Raw genomic sequence first — 10,690 nt, 5'->3', positions numbered from 1 at the left:
CTGCTGAAATTTGCATGCCATTAGCATAACACTTTGCATCAGAACATGTCTTTTAGAAGGAAGACTTCAAATTATGATTCAATGCAGGCAGCCTTTAAAATAAATGCTAATGGGTAGGACGTCTCCTAATCCAATAACCCTGACCTGGGTTATTGGAGAGCGAGGTGGGGAACTGCTGCATGGAGAGTTTCTCCTGTAAGAGAAGGCAAGGAGGTAGAGTGGACGGGACTTCTCCAACGGGCATCTGACAAGCAAGCAGCTGGGGCAGCCAAAGGATGGAGTGCACCTAAAGTGATCCCTGACCTCCATCTCCCCAGGTGCCCACAGGGAGACATGTTCCAGCTCTGCCCCACCATAGGGTCCCAACCCCATCAGCCACATACTCCTGGTCACCACCCCCTCCAGATGGATGACGTTGGGGTGGTCAAACTGTGCCATGATGCTGGCTTCACTCAGGAAGTCTCGTCTCTGCTTCTCTGTGTAGCCTGCTTTCAGTGCCTTGATGGCCACAGGAATCTCCCTCTTCCCTGGCAGCTTCAGGCGGCCGTAGCACACCTCTCCGGACTCCCCTGCAAGGCAAGGGAAGGTGAGGGCACAGGGAGCTCCTCGGCTTCTTGCACCAACCCACCAGCACCATGTATGACCCAGTCTGCTGGCACACTCGCAGAGTGCTCCAATCCCTTAGGATTCTTGGGCTCTTTGTGCATCACTGCCTCCGAGTACAGAGGGGATTGTCCATCCCCAGCTTCCAGTGACATCTCTGGGAACTAAGCAGAAATATCAGAAACCACGAACTGGGCAGAAATGTTAGACACCACCTCTCTCTGGTGCCTTTTACTGAAGGTAATAGGCCAAGAGCGATTACAGTGGCACTTGCTTTACTGCTTTTAATGAACAAATTTGGGAGTCTCAGAGCAGCAGGGATGTCTCTCAGCCAGGCTTCCTCATGCTGCTCTACTTGGCTCTGCGCTGTCCCTCAGCACAAAGGGTGAGCGTCTGTAAGCCCTTGGGATGCTACTGGTGAAGCTCCAGCTCCGGCTCTGCCCTGTTCTTCCCTGCAAGCCCCTGTTCCTAAGCAAAAAAACCCCTCATGTTCTGAAAATTTACCATTTTGCTTGCAATTTCATTTGCATCTCATGACCCCAGATGTTCGTTCTGAGGTTTGAAAGAAGAGTGGCCGTGTTGGAGCACTCGGGACAAGCTGAGCCCTGAGTCATCAGTGCCACACCAACTGAACTGCAGCCTTCTGTGCTAGGCTGCTTCTAAAGAGTTTATTTCATGCCCAGGGACTCACCGGACCCAATGACCTTCTCAATCTTGATCCGGGAGGCCTCGATTTCACGGGTGAACTCATGCACGGCTTGGCAGGGGTCCTCATATGTGTGGGGGTCCACATAGAACTTGGACTCAGGAAACTTCACTACCAGGTTTCAAAGGGAAGAGAGGAGATAAGCTCTTTCAGGCAGGTCTGATGAGAAGTAGGGGCATCCAGCATCCAGGCAGAGGATGGCCAGGTTTAGGACTTCTTGGGTGGACATGCTGAAGAGCCACAGAGGTTGCAAACCCAAGGCACTCTTTGGCATAGCAATGTCCTCAGAGCAGTCCAGGAGCTGGCTGCCCAGATTTCCTCCATGTGATTGCCCCCCTACATCTCACCCCTATCCCCACTCCTCACCTGTGATTGTTTTTCCACTTTTCTGACCTGCTGCTGGCTGGGATGAATGTGCTGCAGTCCCATCTCACACTGTGCAACCCTTCTACCCCATTACCAGGATGCCCCTGGGATCAGAGCCCCCACTCAGCTCACCTAGACACATCCCCAGAAGCAGGCAGTGGTCAAAACCCTTCCCTCTGGAAACCACAGCAGTGCCAGAGGGTAATGGTCCAGGTCCCTGACCATCCACAGGGATGAGGTCCTTCACATCCCAGGGGCAGCAGCAGGGAGGGTCCTACCTTGCCCATTCTGATAATGCATCTTCTCCTCATCGGAGTCCTGGAAAGCCTTGCTGTACCCGCAGTGCCTGCCACGGTGACACAAGGATCAGAAGAGGTGCTCTCATTCCTCACTCCCACAAGCAGCCCAAAGGCAGGGTGGAAAACAGTGCATCCCAGGGCTGTAGGCAGCCAGGAGGAGATGGAGCTAACACTTGGCCTGCATCTTGCTGCACTGCCATTTTGGCTGGGAGCAAGGTACATTCCAGGTTCTCTCCAAGGCTTGGCAGTGCTAAAAGCTACAGCCCTTTTGTCTCCTCAGGGCAGTGGCATGTATGCTCCACACGTGTGGCTCATCCATGCTGAGATCTAGAAGCACACAGTCCCCCTTAGACCTTTCTGATGGAGAAGAGCTCTCTCCACCCCTGAGCTACTCCCCAAGCCCATCCAGGCAGCCCTTATACTGGTAGCGGTACTGGTACCAGTATTGCTATGGCTATTGCTATTCACCCTGCTGGTATGAGGGGAAGGTCTGGAGACTGGCTCTGCCTCAGGAAAGGTGGTGGTAAGGTGATTTCTAAATTAAGTTTCTTTGCTGCTTATTAACCCTTGACCTATGGCTGCTCTGGACAAAACTGAGAAGAGGAAAGTTGTGCCCAAGCTCTCTCATCCCTCCTGCCCACTTGGTGACAAGTCACACTGACCTCCATAAAACACTTACCTCTTCTTGCAGATTAGGACCACCAGCAATGCAACAAGGCCAGTGATGAGTGTCAGGCAGATCCAGACAATCGTCATTGTGTCGTACCGGAGAGAGACTGGAAGAAGCAGGGTAGGAAGGAAGTGAGCTGGAGAGGGGAGTGCTCTTTTGAGCTAAGAAACTTACCTACACCAATGTGGTCATGGTCTTCAAAGATAAAGCACCATTCCCCATCCATACCCAGCTTTGGGGCTCTCCCAGTGTACAGGGACCATTTATACTTGGGGAAATCAAACACAGAACTGGGAAAGCCATAGCAACACAGCAAACCAGCGCATAGAGGAGTCTGGAGCCTCAGGACATCACCAAGTCTTCCCTGCCCTAACTGCTGTCCTTCCTCCCTCTTCTCTCTAATGTATGAACACATCTCAGGAGAGCAACCTCAAGCAATCCCTGCAGGCTGAAGCCCCAGAATATGTGCCTCCAACCTCCATCCCTGTGTGGCAGAGGAGGAATAGCCATGGACAAGGGCATTGCCATCCCCCGTGTTCCCTGCACCATACTTCCCACATCCCACAACCACACACACTCACCTGGTTTCCCTGTTTCCACCTCCACAGTCTGACTGAACCTCCCACAGCCGGCAGAGGTGCGAGCCCGAACCTGGAAAATGTAGCGGGTTGCAGGCTTGAGCCCAGAGATGGTGGCAGTGGTGCCCTTGGATTTCAGAGTCGAATAGCTCTGCATTTCCTTGTCCTGGGGAAAAGCAACACCAAAAATCTTGCTGCATCAGCACAGCAACCACAAAGTCTTTCTTCTTTGTGCAAGGCTGGCTGACAGCAATTGCACCAGCAGGATTCAAACCCAGCCGTGTTCCTTTCTAAACCCACCATGTGGGGACTGGTTTGTGGCAGCAAGCTCAGCGTTACCTTCTCATAGTACTTGATCTCGTACTCCAGGATGATGCCATTGGGCTGGTCTGGCTCTTGCCACAGCAAAGTGACGCTGTTCTGGCCTGTGCTCTCCTGACGGACCACCACCACCTGGGATGGGGCTGGGGACACAAATGGCAGGGTGTTAGGTGTCTGCTGATGAGGGTCCTGTGTGGGTGAGGACAGCAGGACACAGCAGCAGGGAAAGGTGGGACTGGAGGCCAATGCAGGACCCCTGATTTAAACCAGGTTTCATCAAAGCCATGTGGAGATGAGTGCTGTGAAGGTGCCTGCAAATTTTGTTTGCTTTAGTTGCCTCCATCTCTTTCCCAGGCAGGGAAGTGAGCAGGCTCTGAGAAGCTGAAAGAGGAGAGCACTGTCCCAGCACAGGCTGGAGGGAACACTGCTGCTTTGTTGTGATCTGGGGCCTGAAAGGAGAAGGTGCTGAGGGGCTGGAGGTTGTGGAGATCCCTGGCAGGACCATGACTCCAGCCCCACCTGGGGAAGGGTGAGAGGGAAAGGGGAAGATGGAAAAGGGAGATGACAAAGGCTCAGAGGGGTGATCAGGGACTGAACATCAGTCTAAAGGTGCCCTGGGGTGCTCTCCTGCCCCAAGATACTTGTCATCTGCCTGGGCCTAGTTTGGGAGCCTGTGAATCAGTCCTTGTACTTGCCATGTCCAAATTGGAGCTGCCACAGCTGCAAAAGTCAATTAACCAGCCTCTTTCATCCCCCTGGAAGGACCCCAGAGAGTGCCAGTCATTGGGTCCAACTCATGGGGAAGGGATCAGGCACCCTTTATGACCCTAATTGCCAGATGAAAAATGGGATGTGGCAGCTCTGGGGAAGATGGAGCTGCTGTCTGCCATCGCTGCAGCTCAGGGGTGTTGCTGGAGCAGCACAGAGGCCACAGGGGCTGCAGCAAGGACTGAAGGGCAGAAGTTAACAGCTCAGTTCATCTTTGGGCTGGCTCCTCTGAGAAGCAGAAATCACTGTCAGGATACAAAACCTCAGGGAGCAGGGATTGGGTGGGATGGAGGAAAACAGCTAAACCCTGCAGGCACATGCAGTGCCATCTCTGCCACAGCCCCAGGACATCTCTGCTGCACCTTCTCCTGCCTGCTCAGCTGCCCAGGGCTGGTGGGACACAAGTGACCAGCTGGCAGCAAGGACAAGCCTCCCTGTGCAGGGCAGTAGGGGTCCCTCAGCCCCTCCTGATGAGTAGGGATGCTATGTGATGCCCGGCAGCTGGAGCACCAGCAGGCACAGCAGCTAAACTTCAATCACGACCAAATTCCCAACCCCACTGTTCTCATAGTACCTGCTCAGCATCCACTTTCCAGCAGGGAGGTTGAAATGGGAATATTCAGCACTTCCAGAGAGCATCCCTCTCTGAGGCATCATGCTGATACTTTTCCTCAGCACTTGAAGAGATCATGAAGGACCGAGACGGCAAGACTGAGTTGTTTTCATGTGGGCTTGGTGGAGGGCTGAAGGAGGGTTGTGGGCAGGCATTAGTAACAAAAGGGCCTTGTTCTTGTGCCAGCCATGAGCTAACCCAGCGAGGCTGGGAGCACCACCATGAGAACAGAAGGGGCTCAGCATCACAGGAAGTTCCCGTGGGCTCATTTCCAACTGGGAGGATTAACAGGAAGGGTCAGTCCCTTCCCTGTCCCCTCTGCCTACAGCACACTCCATGGAAAGGGGCTGACCTGGGCTCTGCTCTGGGGAGATGCCCAGGTGACCCTAGAGCAAGGTCCTGGCCCACCTGGGCTAGAGCAATTCTCAGAAGTATTTCCTGGGGAAAGAGCATTTCACAGCAAGGGATTTGCAAAGACGAGACATGCCTGAGACTTTTCCCAGCAACTGTTGCTGTCACCTGCCAGGGGGCTGGCATCGGTGTGAGCTAAAGAGCAGAGCATGAACTGCTGCTTGGCCCTTTGGGAGGGGACAGAAGGCTGGAGGAACAGCCTGAAAGACTTGTGCTCCACTTAGTGTTCCTGTCAATAAACAAGTGTTCTCTGTGCCCCCTGTCTCCTGCAGAAAAGGAGCCTCCAGCAGTGGCTGAAGGCTGATGTGGAGGGAATGGAGGATGAAAAAGGATATAATGAACCAGAGAAGGGTAAGAGTTGCCTTGGGCAGCAGCTCATCTCTTCAGTCCACCCCAGCTCCCTAAACCCACCTCCAGCAGCAGAGAGGACAGGGGTCACATATCCTGGGGGTCCCATGCCCATCACCAAACCAGCCCTTGGCTCCTAGTGCAGTTTCTGGCTCCTGCAGATACTAACTGGAGCAACATCTGAGCAACATCAGCATCACTCACAGGGGAAAAGCCTGAGGTGGGGTGTCTGCTCCTACCTGCCTGGTTTGTCGTGATGTTGGCGACTGCGGCTCTCCTGGACTCCAGGCTGAGGTCAGACACACCGTTGACGGCCTCTACCCAAAAGGAGTAGTTGGTGTGGGCCAGGAGGTTGGTCACAGTCAGCACCCCCTGCACCAAGCTCATCTGCTGGGGCACAAAGCGGATCCCACTGCCACACGCTTCACAGGGGCCAGCATCCCCCACACAGCGCCTGCAGACCACGTTGTAGACAATGTCAGCGCGTCCCCCCTTGTCCAGGGGCGGGCCCCACTCCAGTGTCACTGAGGTGCCATTTACACTGGAGATCAGGTTCACAGGTGCAGAGGGGGGACCTGGGGAAGAAGCAAAGGTTCAGGAAGAGACAGAGCTGCTGAAGCATGTTGGCAGAGCATAGCACCAACGGGGAGGTGCACCTCGGGCAGCATGTACCTGCACGTACAAAACACTATAGAGAAGACAGAGCTGTCCAGAGTGGGAAATGCTCCAAACAGAGGACAGCAAAGACACAGACAGGTCCTGGGGTGAAATGCCATGGAGGTGAGGTGCTCCGATTTGGATTTGCCAAATGCCAGGCAGGCAAAAGCTGATGTTTGTTCTGGGGGAAGAAGGAATCAATGGGGATGCATGAAGCTTTTGAAGGAAGAGCCAAGGTGTTTATGTGTTGGATAGTGGAGAACAGGACCTGCTCATCTAAATAGAAAAGTAAAGCCACTTTTCCCGGGGAATGGACGGATATCCCCTAGGGAAACACAAGTCAGATGTTGCTGACCTGTCTTTCACTCTGGCTTCAACTAGCAGCCCCACACCTCCTGGACCAACTACAAAGAGCAGGACTCCTCCTGGGATGCTCTTGTCCCCTTTTAATAGCACTAGGCTCCTCAAAGCAGCCTATTGCAGAGAGCTGAGCTGAAACCATATGCAAGCCCTAGTGCCAAACTCCATCCACACCAAAGGAGAGCACAGCAACACTTGCACTGCCCCATGGCCTCCTAAGGCTCTGACCACTCTGGACATTTCTGCAAAGGAAAGCATCCAGCAAGTGGCTGGCGTGCTGGCATGGTCTCAGCATGCTCCATTGCAGGAGAGAGCCCTGGGAGAGGAGCAGGCTCTGGCCAGGGATGTTTGGAGAGCAGCAGGATGAGGATGAGACAGAGGACAGCAAGGGAGTGTAGCTAAGTGGGTCTCAGCTCATGCAATGAAGGGAGACCTGGGGTTGAAAGGCTTCTACAGTGCTTGGACAGCATGCAGAGAGGTGAGGGTGTGTGCTGGGCTCAGCCTGGGAGCATTGACCATGTCCGAGGATGGGTGCCTGCCCCGCTGCAGGGCAGATGGGTGCCTGGGCAGCCAGGGTACTCACGCGTGCAGGCGGCCGAGGGGGGGTCCTGCACTGCCCTGTAGAAGCTGCTGTCGCAGCGGCAGACACGGGCTGCCCGGCTCTCCGAATGGCTGTGCAAGGGGCACTTTGCACACAGCTGGTCCCCAGGGGCTGATTTGTAAAATCCCAGCTGGCAGGCTGCAGAGGAGGGAACGGGCAGAGATCAAAGGGATGCATCTGGATGAGGAGCACCCCATGGCTTGGTGAAACCCACCGGCACAAATCTGGACCCCACTCTCACCCCCAAACCAGTGCATGGGAAATCAGTCCTTCTCCCCAACACCTAGATGAGTCCTTGCTTCCGCTGTCCAGCTGGAAACCAGGTTCTGTGAAAATTACTTTTGTCTCTCCCCCCAGGCTGTACTTACTGCCATCCTGGTACCAGTTCTCCACTGTTTCACAAGCAGACTCTGGTGCCTCTACTTTTCATGAGCTGCCTGCAAAGCTTGAGGTGCTCTCCTGGCACCTGTGCCTGCTCTCCTGAGCTCTCCCCACTGCAGCCACCCCTCCGGGCCACCACCTGGCCCCAGGGTAGGGAGCACTGTGATAATCAAACCAAACAGCACTGCAGATCACCTGGTAAACTATTCTAAGGACCATAATTTCTGGTGAAAATGTATGGCACAGTCCTCACTTCAAAGTGGTTGCCACATTATTCATGCTGGGTGTGGCCAGGTGCCCAAGAGCATCCTTGTGGGTGGTTTCAAGAATTAAAGGCTCTGCACCTGGGACAGGCACTGTCTGGTGCAGTTGTTTTCATGTGGGCTTGAAAACAACTGCTATAGCAGTCGTGTGCTGCTATAGCAAACGACAAGTTTTCTTGCACAAAACAAGGGAAAATGCCTTCTTGTTTCACGTTGCAGCAAACCACGCACGCTGCCTGCTCTCTGTGGAGTAACAGCAAAGCCAACTGAGCCAGACTGAGTTTTTATTGACAACACAACCCACCTTCCATCACTCTGCCTCCTCCTTTGCTGGGGGCTGTGCGGCAGGAGCTCACACATCCCACCCCAGGGCTGTCACCTCTCTGCTCCATCCTACCCGCACCTCTCCCAGCAGCCCCGCGGGTGAATCATTTGTCACCCAAACAAACAACTTGTATCCCATTAGGAAAATCGATTAGCTCAAGAGTGACATGTGTAATGTCAGGTATCTGTCTGGGGCTGAAAGGACCTGTCCTCTCTTGCAGATTTCAATTCCAAGTAAGGAAAAACAGGCTCTGTCTGGGTCCCTGTATTCATCAAATAGTTCTAGGACCAGTTCCAGTGATTCAAGCATTATTGCTGGCTCTGACTCTTTTCTGGTTTTCCCTACTGTGGTAGTAATACCTTCATTTTCCCATCTTTGCCTCCAGTGGCCAGCTCTGCATACAGCCTAAATTTTTTGCTTCCAAACATGTAGAAGGGTTTTGTTTGTGATCCAGCATCCCCGGTGGATCTAGGTGCTGATTTGTTTTCTTATTAATAACACTCCTTTCCTTGCCACAGATCTCCATGGACTGATTGCTACCAACATATTTCACATATCTCATGCTGCACAGTAATACAATGACCTCTTTATAACTGAACTACTTCCAGCAATGGCACCTGAAGGTAGTGCTACAGCCACACACATCCCTGGTAGCTTGCTGGTTCCTCTTCAGACTCTGTCACCAGCTTCTGTGGCAGTTTTGCACTGAATGCTGCTTTAAAGACAGAGGAGCAATACCACCAGCAGGATGTACATGTGTTGCACATGCCGGAGATGTTGATATCGCAGGTTGTTATCACAGCTTGGGATAGCAGGCTGGAAAAAAACAAAGGCCAGAAGCTCCAGAGTTTGTTTCTAAATTCCTGCTCTTCCACTCTCCAAAGAGGATCAGAGCAAGGAATAGAAATGCTCAAACTTGGGGATATAGGGAAGGCAGATGTGACTTATGAGGAAATTGCAGTAGGTTGGGGCTGGATTTGCTCCCCAGATCTCTTGACACCTTTCACCTCCTCAAGGGCAGCAGGAGAAGTGAGAAAACAGGAGAGGTAGAGCTGGAAGAGAAGTTTTGCTGTCCCCAGCCAGTCAAACCAAGGAGAGCCCAGGACATTTGCCAAGTTCTGGTGATGACTGGTCCTCATGATGTCACACACCAAGAGAGCCAGAGAGTCTCTGCTTTATGAAATGCCTTCTGCCTGATGCTGCAACACCCTCTGGTCTGCGACACCTTGTTTTTGTGTGTAAGGATGAGATGAGTACTGTGAGACTGAGAACACTGTTACAGGTGATCTCAGGTGGGGATAAATTTGGGAGGTAGCCAGCTGGGGAAAAAAAACAACAAACAAGTCTGTAAGAAAGAAAAGTTCCCAGTTTTTCCATGTGGGAAAGGATGAAGACACAACATAAACACAGCCTACCCAGCAATGAAACAGCACCACAGCCCGTGCTGGGTGGTGTGCATGCCAGGATTTGCCACCTTCAATTTGTTGTGTGAACCCTGCCTTACACCTATAAACCTCGGTCATCTCCACCCATGCAGGAACCAGCAACCAGAGACTCTTGATTCAAGAGGCACTGAAGTGGTTGTCCCCACAAATATTTAATTGAGGGCAGAGAAATCAGTCCTATATCAGGTATGGAGAGACAGGCAAACAGGAAGGATCGGAGCACGAAGCACAGCAGATTTGCACCAAGCAATTGTAATCACTTAGCATTTAATGCTGGAAAAAAACCCACGTTAATTACCTGTAGCAATGATTCACAATTATTTTAGATGCACTCAGGGGGAAAATTATCCTAAATGACAAATTACAGATGAATTTGTGCACCAGGGCAGAGCCGTTGGGAGACACCTCCCAGCACCTGGACAGCATGAGCACTCAAGGAGGCCTGGAGAGCAACTGACGTTGTGGCAGGCACTGCTCTGGGTGGGGTCATGCACCTCCATGTGTCTCTGTACTTGCCTGAGGTGGAAACAGGACACATGTGCAAAGCCTTTCGCAGGCACAGGAGACAAGACACCAGGTTGGAACCTGCATGAGATATGAAATCTCTATAATATAAGATGATAGGCATGTCGTCCTCTGGATTGGGCTCCCTCATGCCAGGCCAGTGACACACAGAAGACCAGGACCTCCCTGGTTAGCTCTGGTAAGAGAAAACCAGCAGAGAAGTGGCCAGCAAGAAAAATTAAATTAAATGGGTTTAAAAATTTAAAAATTTTAGACCTGGGTCTAAAATCTACAGGGCTCCACAGCCATGGTTGTAGCACACGCTGAAGCCATTGAAATCTGAAGCCACCAACCAGGGAGGTGCAGAACCTTTTTACTGCTGTCTTTACTGCAACTAGTTACTGCCACCTGCCAGAAGTGCCCTCCCAGGAGCACTGCAGAAGGTGGAAAATTTTATTATTATTATTATTA

The 10,690-nt window shown here is 52.4% G+C and overlaps 1 protein-coding gene across 1 annotated transcript in view; it reads right to left on the bottom strand.

The window, feature by feature from the left end:
- Positions 1-7,439, bottom strand: part of LOC104527949 (ephrin type-A receptor 8) — a gene marked incomplete at both ends in the record, with an annotated part of 10,871 nt that extends 3,432 nt beyond the window's left edge. Inside the window, 8 exons of the mRNA XM_010171800.1 lie at positions 384-569; positions 1,295-1,420; positions 1,954-2,021; positions 2,654-2,750; positions 3,226-3,388; positions 3,562-3,686; positions 5,923-6,258; positions 7,284-7,439. Coding sequence (XP_010170102.1) covers positions 384-569; positions 1,295-1,420; positions 1,954-2,021; positions 2,654-2,750; positions 3,226-3,388; positions 3,562-3,686; positions 5,923-6,258; positions 7,284-7,439 — 1,257 coding nt within the window. The remainder of the gene's footprint in view (positions 1-383; positions 570-1,294; positions 1,421-1,953; positions 2,022-2,653; positions 2,751-3,225; positions 3,389-3,561; positions 3,687-5,922; positions 6,259-7,283) is intronic.
- Between the last annotated feature and the right edge of the window lie 3,251 nt (positions 7,440-10,690).

The sequence above is a fragment of the Antrostomus carolinensis genome, unplaced genomic scaffold (assembly GCF_000700745.2).
Source record: "Antrostomus carolinensis isolate BGI_N321 unplaced genomic scaffold, ASM70074v2 scaffold28837, whole genome shotgun sequence".
Taxonomy (NCBI): domain Eukaryota; kingdom Metazoa; phylum Chordata; class Aves; order Caprimulgiformes; family Caprimulgidae; genus Antrostomus; species Antrostomus carolinensis.
The sequence above is the reverse complement of the archived record's forward strand: the minus strand, read 5'-3'. Positions and strand labels throughout refer to the sequence as shown.